The 17,618-nt window shown below is 57.3% G+C and overlaps 1 protein-coding gene across 4 annotated transcripts in view; it reads left to right on the top strand.

Moving 5' to 3' along the window:
• Positions 1–16,994, top strand: part of LOC101937999 (adhesion G-protein coupled receptor G1-like) — a 37,422-nt gene extending 20,428 nt beyond the window's left edge. For all 4 annotated transcript variants that reach the window (XM_065566862.1, XM_065566864.1, XM_065566861.1 and 1 more), the window contains exons 2-14: positions 935–1,024; positions 1,872–2,303; positions 6,667–6,772; positions 7,043–7,190; positions 9,927–10,055; positions 11,545–11,661; positions 12,085–12,130; positions 12,921–13,021; positions 13,151–13,272; positions 14,290–14,564; positions 15,225–15,333; positions 15,689–15,957; positions 16,493–16,994. In XM_065566862.1, coding sequence (XP_065422934.1) covers positions 985–1,024; positions 1,872–2,303; positions 6,667–6,772; positions 7,043–7,190; positions 9,927–10,055; positions 11,545–11,661; positions 12,085–12,130; positions 12,921–13,021; positions 13,151–13,272; positions 14,290–14,564; positions 15,225–15,333; positions 15,689–15,957; positions 16,493–16,620 — 2,022 coding nt within the window. In that variant the 5' untranslated portion in view covers positions 935–984 and the 3' untranslated portion in view covers positions 16,621–16,994. The remainder of the gene's footprint in view (positions 1–934; positions 1,025–1,871; positions 2,304–6,666; positions 6,773–7,042; positions 7,191–9,926; positions 10,056–11,544; positions 11,662–12,084; positions 12,131–12,920; positions 13,022–13,150; positions 13,273–14,289; positions 14,565–15,224; positions 15,334–15,688; positions 15,958–16,492) is intronic.
• Positions 16,995–17,618: the final 624 nt, after the last annotated feature.

Here is a 17,618-nt window from a genome sequence, read left to right as displayed (position 1 = left end):
GGTGCTTGGGGCGGCCGCTCCGGAGAGGGGCGGCAGGTCCAGCTATTCGGCGGCAATTCGGCGGACGGTCCCTCACTCCCACTCGGAGCGAAGGACCTCCCGCCGAATTGCAGCCGCAGATCGCGATCACGGCTTTTTTTTTTTTTTTTTGGCTGCTTGGGGTGGCCAAAACCCTGGAGCCGGCCCTGTGCATGGGGTCTCGGTGCCACGCCGGTCTGCCCCAGCCACCCCTCCATCATGACGACATGGGGACAGCTGGGCCAAATTGGAGTGAGTGGTCCTGCAACCCCAAGCACCAGGTCACAACTCCACTTACACAGACTTGGCCTGGCCAGGCCAAACCTGAGCAGCGCTGCGACCCCAGAGGTCACAACACCCAGAGCAGGGAGCTGAACCCAGCCAGCCCTAGGGACTAAGAGCTGGGAGGGAGCAGCTGGGGTCACATTCTCTAATAAATGCTTGCGCTACAGTGTACCCCCAGCCTGCAGGACCTCCCAATGTACCACTCCCTGTGTCCCGCACTGCTTCCCGCAGCTCCCATTGCCCAGGAACGGCGAACCGCAGCCACTGGGAGCTGTGGGCGGCCGTGTCGGCGGACGGTCAATGTAAACGAACTGTCTTGCAGCCCACCAGCGGATTACTCTGACGGGCCACAGGTTGCCCACCACTGCCCTAGTGGCAGATGACAATAGAACAGTTGTGTCCAGCCTTCTTGCACGGATAGAGCTACCATTCTGTCTTCTCTCTGGTACTCACAGGAACACAATTCCTGGCATTTGCAGGTGTCCCACACCTCGCGTGGTAGCTCAACTCAGCCCATGCCGATGCAGAAAGAACTACAGGCTTTTCTGTCTGTTCCAGGCCCTGAGCTGTGAAAAATTCCTGCAGTTCTCTCGACAAACTCACTCTGCTGTTGTGCGCTTCTCTCTCTCAGGGTCAAAGTCTCTCACTGAGGAACGTCAAGAGCTGGGAAAGCCGCCCACGATGGATCGCCTCCTTCTGGCTCTGCTTTTCCTGTTGCAAGGTAATATTCTCCCTGGTTATTGCCTCGCCTCTACGCTGGTCTATATGGCTTACAACAGCCAAGATGGCAAGGATGTAGCATTATCAACCTTCTGCCCCACCGCCAGTGCCAGGATAGTACCTGTTAGGAGGAAGCAGTGGTCCCAGTATGGGTGGAGTGAGGTGGGGGGCAGGAGGTATAGAGGGACTTTCCCTCTAATTAAGTTTCCTGAAAGACAGAGAGACCGTCATTGTGTTCCGAGATGGAATTCCCCTCTCCTTCCAGGACAGGCTGGAGGCATGTAGATGAATCAGGGCAGGAACAAGACTGGATGAACATGGAGAATGCATTATTGTTATCTGTGTTCCTCATGTCCTACAACACACCTGGGAGCCATCAGCCACCTGGGTGAGGTTAGAGTCCATTTAGAGGAAGGATGGGCCTGGCCTGAGCCTCAGGAGAGCTGGGTTCCCGTGCTTGTTCTGAAAACACCTCCCTGGGTGACCGTGGGCAGTCACTTAGTCTCTTTGGGCCTCACTTCCCCATCCATACCATGGGGATAACAGGCCTGCCCTGCCTCACCGGGGAGTGTGTGGCTGAAGGCATGAAAGACTGGGAGGCACTCAGACACTATGGTAGTGGGTTCTTCCATGGCTCCCAAGATTTTCAGAGCAGGGGCTCGCTCTCTCTCTCTCTCGTATATGGGCAGAACCTACCACATTGGGGCCCCCGATGCGTCCTGTGATCCATGTAATAAATAGACAGCTGTGTCATGTGGAGTCACCGAGGTGAATAACCTGGGGAACTCCTGGCGTATGGAGCCCCTCAGGCTGAGCTACACCTTACAGTGCGGTTATGTGTAACGCAGGGGTCGACGGAAGCAGCCGCCACGCAGAAGACTTTAGATTTTGTGGCGAAAGAAACCAAACGAAGAAAAGCCATATCACTTATCAGATGCGGCCAGAGAACATCATCATCACCATCGAGAACAGTGCTGACACGCTGAAGATAAGTGCGCCATTCCCACCAAACCTTGTACACTTCTCTTTACCCGACAAGTTGGGGAACTACCGCTTCTGCCTCTACTGGTACCAAAGGGATAGGATTTTCAACCTCACGTACGGCAGAAACAACTACACGCTGAGTACCGAGGCAGAGCCTTCCTTCGACTTTTCAAACCCAAGCGCACCGCAGAATAGAAGTGGGGTTCCTGTGCTTTCCAGCGTGTCCTACGCCTATGGCAAAGGCCTGCGGAACACCTCCCTCAGCAGCGCCGCTGTTTACTCCTTCTCCATCCGTGGTACAGTTAAATCAATACGTTAAATGGGTCAGGGGACCGGGAGCAGGGGTATGTGGATGGGGCAGGGGTCCCAGAGGGGCTGTCAGGGAACGGGGGGTTGGATGGGGCAGGAGTCCCAGGGGAGCAGATAGGAGGAGGGGGCCGGGCCATGACTCCTTCCCCTAACCAGCCCTCCATACAGTTTACAAAACCCGATGCGGCCCTCAGGCCAAAAAGTTTGCCCGGCCCTGCTTTAGAACATCTGCCAGTTGGAGACCGCTGAGCTCAGGTGAAGCTCTGGGTGCTAGGACCTGCAGTCTCCATGGCTGCACATGGGCACTGGAGTGGCCTCGGCTGCATTCTGGTTAGAGACACGCAGAGTAAGAGACGGGAGAGCAGGGGCATGCAGACTGGGGATTGCACCTTGAGGTTCTCGGCCTGTGCAGATAGGAATGACATGAGTTTGCACCTATGCTAGTGCTGCTGTAACCTAATGGCCTGCCAGACAGTGTGGCAAAGGGATTGCCAAAGTATCCAGGACTGGCTATTACCCTCAGCTAGCCCATTCCTTACAGTTTGGTGCAGCCAGTTGGCTGTTCAGAAGCCCTCTGCAGACTTCAGCAAGCCCATCTCCTGGGCAACTGAAGCCCAGAGAGGAATGAGACAGGCAAGAAACTCACCACCATGGGCTGTCTCCCCTCCAGGGCCGGCTCTGGCTTTTTTGCCGCCCAAGGCAAAAAAGCCTCCCACCGCTCCCCCTCCCCCGAGCGCCGGGGGGAGGGCAGCGAGCCCACTGCGGCTCCGCTCTCCCCGGAGCTGGAGCGCCGTGCCACCCCCCTCCAGGTGCCGCCCCAAGCACAAGCTTGGTGGGCTGATGCCTGAAGCCGGCCCTGCTCCCCTCTCATGCATCCTGCTGGAATCAAGAGGCTCAGGGATCACCTCATGCGAATTCTTCCTTTTGCATGGCCAGCCCCAGCGGCTCGGCTCAAAAGGGCAGGTTTGTAAAGGTATTTAGGCACCAGAAGATGCCTAGAGGGGCTTTGGAGAATCCCCTTAGGTGCTGAATAACTTTGAAAGTCTGGCCCCAAATGCCTTAAGCCGTATCCATGCTCTGCTTTGCCATTTGGACCTACCCAGGCATAACCATTGCAAACAGCCAGTCTGGCTCGCCACTCACTCATGCTGATGTAAATCAGGAGTGGCTCCATTGAATTCAGACCAGTCCTCATCACACCCATGATCAGGGCCGGATTAACTTTTTGTGGGCCTGGCACCAAACATATTTGTGGGCCCCCATTGGGGAAATAGGGCATGTGATGGGGGGCGGTCCGCAGAGCGAGGGGCCGGTTGGGGGCAATGAGACGCAGCGCAGCAGGAGTGGCCCCACTCAGCCCAGCACAAGGGCACTGTTTACAAACCCCAAACTGCTAGACGCACACTGGCCCGCCCAGCCCTGCAGTGCCAGCGTTCCCCTTCCACACTGCCCCCTGCCCAATGCCCTGCCCTTATGCCAGTGCCCCCTCACCCAGAGACTTCCCCCACAGATCCCTATGCCCAGCACCCCCTGCCTAGAGACCCCTCCCGCTGACCTCCCACCACAACTCCACAGCACCCTGCACACCATACCCCTTGCCCAGCTCCCCCACCCACAGATCCCCTACTGTCCAGCACCCCCTTCACAGTCCCACCATCACAGCTGTACAGCACCCCATATTCTGGAGGGAATTCTGCAGCAAATTCTGTGCATCATATTTTAAAATTCTGATTTTTTTTATAATAAATAAATGTGGAAGCTCCACCATGGCAGAGGGGAGCACAGGCCACTGGCTGCATGGAGGTGGGAGATCACCCTGCAGCCTCACCCACCCCCCTGGGACAGGGACTTGGCAGTGAGACTGAACCTGACCCTGACACAGCACAAGGGCCAGGCCTGTCACAGAAACACCCTGGGGCCCTGCCCCTTTTGTGCCAGGCTCCCCAGATGTGAGCAGGGAGACTCAGCCCAGCAGCAGGATCCAAGTGCAGAGGGACGTAGTGTGGGGGATCCAGATGGGGGTAAGAGGGTTCTGTGGGGGGGGGGGTAAGAGGGTTCTGTGTGGGGCAGTCTGGGTGCAGGCAACTCAGTGGGGATCTGGATGCACAGGGAGGTGCCAGGTGCAGGGGCAATGGGAGTCTGCAGGGGGGACCAAGTGAAAGTGGTTGGAGCTCAGTGGTGGGGGGGGAGTCTGGGTGCAGGGGAGGTGGGGTTGTTGTAGTTAAAGTACTGCACGGGGTCTTTTCAGGGGGAATAAGGCAAACGCCACATTCATTGGTAATACAGGCATCAGTCAACACTGTATCATATGCATATGATCTATATTACACTCATGCACTCACATACACACACAAAAACATTCCCTGTTGTTGTTGTTACCAACTAGTTGCTCCCCTTAACTTCACTGGCCAGGTGAGTTAGATAGGGGAGGGGTGGACCGGGCTTCTGCTGATCTGGATCAATGCTCCCATGTTGACAAGACCCAGGGTCCTCTGCAAGACACCTCTCATTTATAGCAGCTTCCCTCTCATGCAAAAATCTATACCAGATTCAAAATCTGTGTCCGTTGGTCCTTTGTGCTGCTTCCTTCTGGGTGTCGTCCCAATACTGTTCAAAGAGGGTGTTTCCAAAAGAAGGTGCTTGATTCTAAACCACACCCCCACCCCGAGGCCCTCAATATGTCTGCTCTACTTTAGTGAGCCCACTTGACAAGTTTGATTGTCCTTGGGTCTGGCTTCCATCCCCTCTCCAACTAGCTGTCTGGAGGTGCTTGCCTTCCATGCCTTCCTCATTCATTCAACATGCCAGTTGATTAAGGGAGTGTGGGGAGGGGAAATCTTATTCTACTCCTAGCAAAAAGACATTTTTCTTCTACTTTCTATCCTTAGGGGCGATAACATTATACCAAGGCTTAACACAAAGTTTTCTATAAGTTTTTCTACATAGGAATCTGATACAAACTTCCTATATCAAAGGACTTGATACAAAGTTGTATGAAAATAGTTTAATACAGGGTTATATGAAGAGGCATAATACAAAGTCATATGAAATTTATGTGAAGATGCTTAATACAGAGATTTATCTACAGGGTTCATTTGGGTGGGGGTCTAGGTGTAGGTGGTTGGGGCTCAGTGGGGAGGGTGTCTGGGGGGCTCATCGGGGTGGTACAGATGCAGGGGAGGTGGGGCTTGTCAGGGTGAGGGTTTGATGGGCCTGCTTAACAGGGGAGCCCCAGCTGCTGCCAAGGGGATCCGCATGCTGGGCCCCCGTTTCCCCTATCCCAGGGATCGGTAACCTTCAGCACGTGGCCCACCGGGGTAAGCCCCCTGGAGGGCCGGGCCGGTTTGTTTACTTGCCATGTCCACAGGTTCGGCTGATTGCGGCTCCCACTGGCCGTGGTTTGTCACTCCAGGCCAATGGGGGCTGCAAGAAGCCGCGGACAGCACATCCCTCGTCCTGCAGCCCCCCCATTTGCCTGGAGCCGCGATCGGCTGAACCTGCGGATGCGGCAGGTAAACAAACTGGTCTGGCCCACCAGGGGGCTTACCCTGGCAGACCATGTGCCGAAGGTTGCCGATCCCTGCCCTATCCCCTTCTCTTCCCCATCCCATGCCCCTTCCCCACCACTCCATCTCCTCCCCATCCCATCCCCTTCCTTCCACACTGCCTCTGTCCCCCTGCCTTGCCCCACCCCGGGCACTCACTGTTGTACAAGATGAAGGATGGGGAAGGCTCCCAGCACACAGAAGGGAGCTCAACCAGCACTAGGACCCAGAAGAGGGTGTCCAGCTGCAAAGTCCGGGGAGCTGAGCAGCACCTTCTCTTTTCAGCCTGGCTGCGCAGCTCTGCAGTCAGAGTAGGTCTGCTCGTTCCACCCCCCTCCCCAAGTCCCACCGCCGCCTCTTCTCTGCCTCCTCTCCCCAGGTGAGCATGCTGCGGCTGTGCTCCTCCCCCACCCCCCTGCCGGCAAACAGCTGATCGGCGGCAGGGATGGGGAGGGCGGGAAGGGAGCAAGCTGTGAGAAGAGGCAGGGGAGGGGGAGCTTGGCTGCCCTACTGCAGCAGGAGCATCACTGCCAGGAGCATCAAGCTTCTGCCCCCCAGAGAAGAGAGCAGGGGGCGGAGAAGAGTGGATCTGGTGGGGCCCCCCTGCAGTGTGGGCCCGGCTCCATGGAGCCAGTCGCTCCATGGTAAATCCGCTACTCCCCATGATTGCCAAACAAACAATTAATAACGCAGTCGCCTGAGAACACAGTATAAAGCACTTGCTGCCTGGGGGAGGGACGCTACAGAAACCAGCGTTGTCCCCTCTTCACAGAACTAATCACAGCATTCTCTTTTCTTTCCACAGCGACTGCTGAAGACATCAGCAGGGTGCATGAGGTTGAAGAAGGATTAAGGAATTTAGCAAACTACATGAAGAAACCCACTGGAAGAATGACCATTGCACCATATGAGTGGGTACAGTATACAAACTATGTCTAGCTCCTCCTCTCCCAGATCAGGCGCTTCCCATCACTGTCTGTACAGCCTCACATGCCCAAGGAGTGTGTCTGTGGGGAGCTCTGGTTTTCGGGAGAGGTAGGTCAGATATACAGCCTCCCAACCCCAGCAGCGGGTCCTCAAAACTCTCCTCCTGTCACTTGGTGGTGGTACAGCCCCTGCTTTGAGGCTCTCTTCCCGCCTACCCTCTCTAGACCCATGCTCTGTTCCTTCTTCCCCAAAAGGAGACTTCTGCGTTTGGAATCGGACCTGGGACAGGTGGTGTTTGAAGGGGAGAGCGAGACTTTTGGGACGAGTACAGTCCGTGCGACTGTTTTGAAGATAGGGCCCCGCAAAGCCTCTCAGGATCTGCACTTCATGTCTGAACTGGAGGTGAGTGCAGGTGTGCCGGGGTCACAGAGCCACGACCATAGAGTTCAAGGCCAGAAGGCACCACCAGATCATCTAGTCTGACTTCCTGTACAGTACAGGCCACCAACACCCGCACACTAACCCAACAACTGAAACGAGACCCACGTATTGCAGCCTAAAGGAGACTGGCCTATTGTGTGCCACAGGCAGAGAACAGCAGGGACCGAGGTGCCCAAATGCCTGCGCACAGCAGGGAAATGATGAAGTCAGATACACTCAAATGATCCTGGCAAGCGACCCGCGCCCCATACTGCAGAGATGGGCGAAAAGCTCTCCAGGTCACTGCCCATCTGAGCTGGGGGACAGTTCCTTCTCAACCCCCATACGGCAGTGATCAGTTAGACCCTGAGCATGTGAGCAAAGAACCAGCCAGCCAAGCATCCGAGAGAGAGAGAGAGAACACTCAGGATCACCTCAGCACACTGGCCACCCCCATTCAATGTCCCACCTCCATCTCTGAGGCTTCAGAGGAAGGAGACAAAAAAATTATCTGGGGGCAAGGGGAAACCCTCCCTTCCCGATGCCTGCCAGTGACCAGTTGAAGCCCTGAAGCATGCGGGCTTCAGCTTTATTTTACATAAGAACAGACAGCACAGATTCCATCCCAGCCATCCCTTCCCCCAAATCCAGGGGGGATCTGTTCCCCACAGGCAGGGCCGGCTCTAGGCACCAGCAAACCAAGCAGGTGCTTGGGGCGGCACATTTTCAGGGGCAGCATTCTGGCCTCTTTCTTGGTTGTTGTTGCTTCAGGCGGCAAAAGCCTAGAGCCGTCCTGGCAGCAGCAGCGCCGCACCTTGTGGCTGGGCCGGGCAGACTCTGAGCAGGGGACACTCAGGCTTGGGGCCACCCCGCAGGGCACACGGAGCTGCCTGCAGGTGCCGCAGGGTGGCTGTCCCCCCCAGCGCCGCAGCCGCGGCTGGGCGAAGTGGCCCAAGCTGCCCAGGGACTGTGGCAGGGCGGCCAGAAGCAGCAGTGGGGCCATAGAGGGCGGGGCACTGCTGGGCAGGGCCCACATCCCACTCTCCGGGTCTCCGCTACCTCTGGGGCTGCCCTGCCCCAGCTCCTCAGCTCCCTGCCAGGACCACCCCCCGGCTCTGCCCTCCCGATCCTGGCCAGTCCTGGAGGCGGGAGCCCTGGCTGGAGGGACCCTGGGCTGAGGCATGGCCCGGGAGCCCCGTTGCTTACCCCGACCCTGCCAGCGCCGGACCGGCTGGAGGCGAGGGGGGAGTGGGTGGAGTCAGCACTGGTGGGGGGGAGCCCAGGGCTGGGGCAGCAGGGGGTGCGGGTGGAGTAGGGGGGAGAGCCCAGGGCTGGGGCAGCAGGGGGTGTGGGTGGGGGAGGGCACTGGTGGTGGTGGGGGGGGTGAGAGGCCAGCGCTGGGGCAGCGGGGGGTGTGGGTGGGGAGGGCACTGGTGGTGGTGGGGGGTGAGAGCCCAGGGCTGGGGTGGGGGGCAGCCAAAATTTTTTTTGCTTGGGGTGGCAAAAAACCTAGATCCGGCCCTGCCTACAGGTCTCTTACCTGAGAGTCATGCCCTCCTCCAGGGCTTCCCACAGGAGTCGATCTGCTTCTTGTAGCTCTTCCTGATGGCTCCATACCCAGCTGGCCTGCCTGCTGGCTTCTAGAATCGTCTCATCCCTAGCTGATCAACACAGGCTGGGTCCTGCTCCCTTTAATGGCCCAGCCATCCAGGGACAGACTGAACTTACCTGCAGGGCCTAAAGTAGAGTCTGTGCTAGGTGCCTCGAGCAGGGACCCCAGACCAACCGGAGCGTTTGCAGAACCTCTTCATACACTTGGCATATTTCCAGGTTGTGCCTTGTTCTCTGTGGAACCTTTCCAGGTCATGGTCCAGGTCCTGGGTTGGTCTTTGCAGCATTACAGTTTGCAATGTAGAGGGGACCTGACTCCTTCCCATAACCAGGGTAACCTGGGAGGTGTCTGGTTACAGCGTGTAGTTAAAGGGATACTCTCACCCTGAAAAATCAGACTTCTGTTCTTTATACCGATTGCCAGGGAAATCTCCTCTTCACTCTGGTTTCACTTTCTTCCCTTGGCGCCTTGGGCAGCCCTTGGTGGAGGCCCATGCTCTGACTAGTCACACTTCCTGTCTCATGAGGGTGATCAGAGGAGCCCCCTGCCCTCACTCCCGAGGAGAGGTCGCTGGCAGGCTGTGCCGTGGGCCCTGCCAGAGGGCTGCGCACCCCTGTGAGGGCAGCCAGGATTGAATCTCCTTTCCTTGAGACTCCTGCATGGGGAGCTCGGCTCCGCCCTTCTGGCATGAGGCTGGGGAACAGCGGGAGGCAGGGGACCCGCCTTTAGAGCCCAGGGAGGAGCGTCGAAGTTGTGAGGCTTCATCTCAGTGCTGCTGCCGAAGGGAGGGAGCAGCAGGGAGCCGCCAGCCCGGCTAAACGACTGGAATAGAAACGTTCTTACCTCAAGTTGCTGGTGTCCCTTTAACACCCAGTCCGGTGCCGTCCACACTACAAACCAGAGCAGTGATGTGTGTGGGTCCCTGGCCTGGGCATCAGATCCTCAGTGGGGGTAAATCAGCGTAGCTCTGGTGATGCGATTTACCCCAGCGGGTGTTGTGGTGCGTGTGTAGCCAGAGCCCGAGGCTTTCCCTAGCGCCCTGTGCCTGGGCAACCTCACCGCGTGCGCCGGCCACTCTGAGGGCTCTGCTGGGCTTTGTTTTGCAGGTGGGCAGAGAGGTCCATGGCTTTGAGGTGAATCTGCCCAAGATCCTCTTTGCACATGTGAAGGGCAGGGTGAAGAACGCTGAGAAGCGAGTGGTCCTGATGGATATCAACAGCAAGGCCCTTTTCCAGGTAAGGGCTGGGCCCTGGGCTGGGAATGAATTTGGGGGCTAATAGTGCTGGGCAGCGCTGGGCCAGGCTTGGTTGGGAGCAGCTGCTGCGAATGGCGATGATGCAGGCTGTGCACAGCTCTGCCAGGGCAGCTCGAGAGCATCCCCGCTGCTGGTCCTGCCCCCTCGGTCTGCCGGTCCGTGGGAAATCTAACCTGCCGCGCAACCTCCTGCTCAGCCGGGTTTGGGCTGGCACCCAGCTCTGACCCCCGACTCACAGCACCCCCTCTATGCCAGCCCTGCCAATGCCCCTCCCCCGACTCACAGCACCCCCTGCTATGCCAGCCCTGCCAATGCCCCTCCCCCGACTCACAGCACCCCCTCCTATGCCAGCCCTGCCAATGCCCCTCCCCCGACTCACAGCACCCCCTGCTATGCCAGCCCTGCCAATGCCCCTCCCCCAACTCACGGCACCCCCTGCTATGCCAGCCCTGCCAATGCCCCTCCCCCGACTCACGGCACCCCCTGCTATGCCAGCCCTGCCAATGCCCCTCCCCCGACTCACAGCACCCCCTGCTATGCCAGCCCTGCCAATGCCCCTCCCCCGACTCTCAGCACCCCCTGCTATGCCAGCCCTGCCAATGCCCCTCCCCCGACTCACGGCACCCCCTGCTATGCCAGCCCTGCCAATGCCCCTCCCCCGACTCACAGCACCCCCTGCTATGCCAGCCCTGCCAATGCCCCTGCCCCGACTCACAGCACCCCCTGCTATGCCAGCCCTGGCCCCCAGCCCTGCCCCTGAACTGTCCCCAGCGGCACAGTGTCCTGTGTGAACAGGTTGAGTCGGATGAGACCCAACAGCTTCTTTTCGCACTGTGCCTTTAGCCAGGCCCTGAGCTCCCTTTCCCAGAGGAGCCAGGCCAGCGTACTCACGGTGCCTCCCCGCTGGAAAACGCTGTGGGCCCATCATAGCCACACACCGGGACAGTGCTAGGAGGGTCCCCACATTCAGGTTCCGGCCAAAGCTCTGCCGGTTGCGATCTCCCTTTGTGCCTAGCGACTGCAGCTCAAACCGGTCCCTGGCTGGGCTCCGGAAGAAATGCCTCCAGCCCACACCCCTGCAGGGTATTGTACAGCTAGGGGCAGTATGGAAGGTGGCACCTTACCCTGCAGCTCCTCTCAGCGTCAGGACCCTGGAGCAGCTGGACCATTGGGGGTTGTGATCTGGCCTTTGCCACAGTAAATACGAGGCCACCTGGTGTCCTGATGCCCTCCCCCAGATGCCTGTGCTACATCAGCTGTGACAGCGGCGAGGCACAGGCTGAGGAGAGACTGCGCCGGCTCCCGTAGCCTGTGTGCGCAGACCCTCCTTGGGTCTGTGTTGTCTGCTGAGGAAGGTGCAAAGGAAGCTCTCTGGGTCTGAGATCTCCGGGGTGGGGGTTTATAGCAGCTTGGTGCCCAGCAGCTGTCACTCTCCCACACTGGCATCACGGGCTTTCCATCTCTTTCAGGACCAGAACAGCAGCAGGGTGCTCGGTGAAAAGGTGATTGGCATCACCGTGGGGAACACCCCCGTATCAGGCCTCCCACAGGACGTGGTTCTCAAATTCTTTCATGTCCAGCTGCCGGTAGGTGTGAGAAACGGCCCCATTCCAATCAGTCTGCCCAGGGCGGGGGCGGGGGCTGAGACCTGCCAACTCAGCTTCTGCCTCGGCTCTGTCGCCCCATCCTCTCTAGGGGATCCCCTTCCAAAACACGTAGCTCAGGCCAACTAGCCACTTCCAGAGAGACGGCACAGCCGGTGTCGGATCTTTCCCTGCCCCATAGGCTGTTGCTGGGAGCAGCCTCCCTCTTGAAAAAGGAGGTGACCGACTGGACTGCTGGGGAGAGAATGATCTTTGTTTCCTGGCCCCAGTCACATGACAAGGGCCAGAGTTTCTTTTCTCCTCCTGCCCCATCTGCCCCTTGATCTGCCCCTCAGCCAAACTCGCCTGCCCCGTGACTAACCCAGAGAGGCTCAGGCATCACCACCCATGTTCTTGTCCTTTCAGAGGAACGTGACTCCACAGTGCGTGTTCTGGGACGTGAACTCCAGCCGTGAGTATCTCCGAGAGAGCAGGCAGTGACTGACACCTGTGCAGTGGGGGAGTCCAGTGCTACCCTCCCGATTTGACAGCACCTTATGCTGGCTTTGCACAGGTGTGAGGTGGGAACCAGACCCCTAGCCTAGCTGCCCAAGGAAGGGAGTGAGCATCAGTCACTTTACAACCTGAAGCATGGGACTGGACTGTCCTTGGTATTTTAACTCTTGTAGAGACAAACTCTGGGCCAAGTCCAACTCCCATTGGAGTGGATGGAAAGACTCCCGTTTACTTCAGTAGGAGTGGGATTGGCCCAGCACATGGTCAGTGGCTGGATACATCCATCCCTTCTCCATCAGGAGACGCTGATTGGTTTTCACTCTGTCCTTCTCCAATCTGTGTCACTCACTCCAGCTCCCTGTGACTTCTCCTTTTCAGCCTCAACGGGGCTTGATTTGACACCCTCCCCTTATCTGTGAATCCTGCCATTCCTCTTAATGCCGGGGGACAGCCCATAGATCTCCGTGGATGGCTAGATCTCAGGCGGTTCCCTCATGGATATCCCAAAGAATCTGTCCCAGGTCCTGCTCTCTACGCTGATATGGGTGGGAGTGATTTTGGGTTCGAAGAGTCCCCAGTGCTGCCATGTGGTCTGTACGAGAGTCACTGGGCCCCATTGCAAAGCACTCTCGCATTCTCTCACCTGCTTGCAGACACCGTGGGTCAAAGACTTTCTGTGAACATTGACTTGGGCTGAGTGTGTGAAACCTCCCACCTTCAACAGGAAACTGCTTTTCTCTTTGCAGATGGCCGCGGCAGCTGGAAAAGTGATGGCTGTGAAACAGAGACGGGTAATAACCAGACAGTCTGTCGTTGCAACCACCTCACCTATTTTGCTGTGCTGATGGTGGGTACCGGGTACCAACTCCCACTCGCGCGCTCTGCATCCTCACTGCATGGTCTCCATGTGATGGGTAAAGCTCTCAGCTCTTGCCCAGCATGGCTCTAACACCTCCCCTGTCCTCTCCATTCTCAGATGTCCTCTCCAGAGATAGATCACATCCACAAGGAGTACCTGACGATTATCACCTACATTGGCTGCATTATCTCAGCTGTGGCTTCCCTCTTCACCATCATCTTCTTCCTCTGCTGCTCCAGGTACAGTACTATGGTTCGGGGCCGGGGATTAGCTAGCAGCCTGTAACTCGTGCTCATGCTGACCAGTTCGCTACCCCATGCAGGTAGCATCCCCCTCGGCTGCCATTACACACAGATTGGCCAAGATTTTCTAAAGGGACTGGTGATTCTGGGGGCCCAACGTGAGATGCCTGAAAGGGGCCTGATATTCAGGAAGTGCTGAGCACCCACCCCTAGAAACCAGACCCCTTTATGGGGTCTCCAGATGGGCCCCCAGAACCACCTATCATGTTTTATAATCTTAACCGCCATCTTGGTCTTTAGCACTAATGCAGCGAGCGTGGGCACGCACAGATCTTTAGCAGTGCGTTAACAAGGGGCTGACGCACAGGGCCGGGGCTTCCACTAGGCGACCCTAGGCGGTCGCCTAGGGCGGCAGGATTTGAGGGGCGGCATTTTGCCACCCTCGGCGGAAATTTGGCGGGGGGGGGGGTCCTTCTGCTCTGGATCTTCGGACGAAATTTGGTGGCGGGTCCTTCACTCGCTTCGGGACCCGCTGCTGAAGTACCCTGAAGACGGGGAGCGGAAGGACCCCCGCCGCCGAATGCTCAGAGGAGGAGCGCTGCTGCCTAGAGTGGCAAAAACCCTGGCACCGCTCCTGCTGACACAGGCTAAAAGAGGCTTCCTTTGAGAAATTAGGCTGTACGCAATGGCCAAACCCGTCGCCTGCACACATGGTTCAAAGGCCAGCAGAGATGTAGCTTCCCAGTGGAACAAGGGGACCAGGGTCGCTCACCTGTTGCAGTTACCAGTGGCTCAGCGTGTTCACCCATCACAGCCATCAGCTGGCCATCACATTTGGAATAGGCACTGGGCTCACAATCTCCTGTTGTTAAGTCACAGATCTCTTGCGTGTCTCTGGTTAGGGTGAACTGCTTGAATCCAAGCACTGGGACCCCATCGTGGGGTTTTGTGGGTGCTGAGTCTGGGACTCCCAGATAGGAGCAGCAATGAAATCTCTTCCTCTCCCTTTCCCAGGAGGAAGCACAGAGACGGCACCGTAAACATCTACATTCACATGAACCTGCTGGGGGCCATCTTCCTGCTGGACGTGAGCTTCCTCATCACTGAGCACTTGGCCTCCATCGGCAGCGAGGCAGCCTGCAAAGCCAGCGGCATGTTCCTGCACCTCTCTCTGCTGTGCTGCCTGACCTGGATGGGCATTGAGGGCTACAATCTCTACAGGCTGGTGGTGAAGGTCTTCAACACCTACGTGGAGCACTTCATTCTCAAGCTCTGCCTGGTGGGCTGGGGTGAGTACGAAAGGAGGCCGAGATGGCCCTGAGAACGCCAGGCCTCTTCCCCCCGCCCCCAGAAGACTTTCCTCTTGCAAGGATAAGAGGATGATTTGCTCACTGTCCACAAGTACCTACACGGGGAAGAGATTTCTGAGGGCAGAGGCTGTTTCATCTAGCAGGCAAAGGCATAAGACGAACCAATGTCTGGAAACTAAAGCTAGAGAAATTCAGGCTAGAGATCAGTCCCCTTAGTGTTCAAAATTGTGCCTAAAGCATTGGCGGCAGTGGTGTCTCCATCACTAAGGCTTTAAGTCAAGACTGGCTGTGTCTGTAAAAAAAAAAAAAAATACACTGTCGCTCAAACACAAGCTATGGGCAGGAGGCACTGGGGGAACTTCTCTGGCCTGTGCTGTGCAGCAGGTCACACTAGATGATCACAGAGGTCCCTTCTGGCCTTAACACCCAGGAACCTATGAGCAGTGTGGACATGACGACCCAAAGCTGTACCCAACCATCCCTGTTCAATGCACTGTTATCAGTCCACCGCTAGGGTGACAAAGGGTATGGGAGAACAACACGGTCAATTCCTTAGGAGTAGAAAGGATGGGCTCCTTTTTCAGGGAAAGACAGGAATTGGGGTTAGGGGAACTACCTAATGCTGTTCTCTGCATCCAGGGCTTCCCATCTTTATCGTGGGTGTGATCTTCCTGGCGGATCCGAGAAATTATGGACCATTCCCCATTGCAGTAGTTGAATCCCTTGAGAAATCCACCAATGCAACCATGTGAGTAATTGAAATGGCATCACCATGTTCCTGGTTATACCATCGCTAGCAGTGCCCCCTCCCGTGAGTCAGTTACACACGGTGTGCACCCTGCATCAGACCAACAGATTACATCCCCTCTGCTGGGGTTTTCCCTGAAACCTTTTCTTCCTCCTGCCTCTCCCTCCCGCTAGATCCCCAGCTGGAGGAAATCAGCAAAGTTCTCGTGACTTCAGTGGAGCTGTACTGCCTTACATCAGCTGGGAGACCGGCCTCCATGTTTAACTCTGGGCTGGAGGCCGAATGTGCCTGGGGGTCCCCCGAGCTCTAGCAGAGGATTACGGACCTGAACTATCTGCCTTTCTCTTCCCTCCAGATGCTGGATCACAGCCCCCCTGATCCATAACATAGTCAACCTGGGCTTCTTCAGCCTGGTGTTCCTCTTCAACACGGCCATGCTGGGAGCCATGGTGCGGGAGATCCTCAGGCAGAGGAACAGAGGCCACGAGCTTAAGCACGCCCTGGTTCTCCTGGGCCTGAGCCTCGTGCTGGGCATCCCCTGGGCCCTGGCGTTCTTCTCCTTTTCCTCGGGATCGTTCCGGCTCGTCGTCATCTACCTCTTCACCATCATCAACACTTTGCAAGGTGAGCGCGCAGGGCCGGGCACGCTCTGCCCATCTCGCCCTCTCCCGGCGACGTGGGACCTGGCGTACGTGCCGTCACCCCGGGGCGAGTTTCAGGGTAAATGGCGAAGGAGTCTGGAGTCTCTCTGAGGAGCAGCTGATGAGGCTGCCACAACCCTGTGCCCTATTCCTCACCGTGGGGGAGAGGCTCCCCTCCGTACTAGACCGTGCCTCGCTGTACCTAGCCATCTCGCCTGCGGGGCCCTGGGATTTTCTGTGCGACAGCACCCAATGGCCACACGAGGGTGCCACCAGCTAAGGCGCGAGACAGTGCTCTGCTACGTTAGTAGAGTGATGGATCCGAGACACTGTTAGCTCAGTTCATCTGACGTATAGTTTGTTCCTTTAAAGTGGCAGTAGTGATGGGCTGAGCTGGCAGGGTGCCCCCATGCTCAGGCAGGGTGCCAGCCTCCCCCTGACGTCAGGTGACCCATTGTCCTGCTCTCTGCATTACCCCTGCCCAGTGAGCGCTCTCCCATTTCTCCCGTCTCTCGCAGGCTTCCTCATCTTCCTCTGGTACTGGACAATGGTGCTGCAGGTCAGAAAGTCGAAGTCCTACCCCTCACTGAACAACTCCGACAGCGCCGGGTTGCCGATCAGCACCAGCCGCACGAGCGCAGACTGAATCACCCGCTTTCTCTAGTCACAGCTGGGACTGTCTCTGCCCCGTGAGTCAAGAACCAGGGATCGCCCTCCCGGAGGGGAGGTGGAGGCATCACATTTGTCTGATGCTCCTGCTTTGCTACACGCGGCCACGTATAATCACAAGGAATGTAGAGAAATTCACACACTCCCAGACACTCTGAACTGCCAGCATAGAGTCTGTTATACGCTAAGAGCACGGCAGCAGCTCGGTTTCTCTCTGCACATTCCCTTCTGGATCTCTCCGGTCCAGCCCTGCCTGGTTCCCATTGCATTAAACACCATTCTTGTATCACATGCACACACCTGGGCTCCCAGGTAGATCACCACTTCAGTATAAAGTCACTGGAAAAGACAGAGGGTGTTATAAGCCAGCAAGGGCTGCAGCCTTCTCTGACAGGGGATAGGGGACTTAGTCTGTTTCATGCTCCTTTTACAGCTCTTTCCACATCACAGCCTAGAGGGAGGGCAGGGGAGAGCCTGGAATCCACCGTTCCCAGGGCTCCAGTCACATCAGGCAGCTGCCAAGTGACTCCCCAAGTGCAGAGGAGAGATTGGGCAGCTGTAAAGGTTTCATTTTCTTCAGAATGAAGCACAGGCCCATGAGCGGCTGTGGCAGGTCCAGACTGGACCAGGCACGTGGGGGCTATGTGCCCCTTAGGTAACAAGGCCTGGGGGATGCGGTCACCCCTCCTGCCCAAGGTGTGTGGGGTGCTTCTGGGGGAGAGTGCGGTCATGGGGCTATAGCAGACAGCCCTCGGTGTACAGGTGCAACTCAGCGCTGTGTCTCCCATTCATCAGACCTGCATGTGGTTCTGCCAGTGATTCCCCAACAGCTACCCAGCCCTGGGCCTGAACGATCAGGCCAGCCAGGGCAAAGTTGATGCTAGAGAGTTGGAGGGATGCTGCAGAGGCCAGGGCAGAGCTGGAGATCGCGGATCCCATTCCTGAAGGGGGCTGGTCCTCCTGTCGCATTGTAAT

The sequence above is a fragment of the Chrysemys picta genome, chromosome 14 (genome assembly GCF_011386835.1).
Source record: "Chrysemys picta bellii isolate R12L10 chromosome 14, ASM1138683v2, whole genome shotgun sequence".
Classification (NCBI taxonomy): domain Eukaryota; kingdom Metazoa; phylum Chordata; order Testudines; family Emydidae; genus Chrysemys; species Chrysemys picta.
This window is presented reverse-complemented; position numbering and strand designations above follow the sequence as displayed.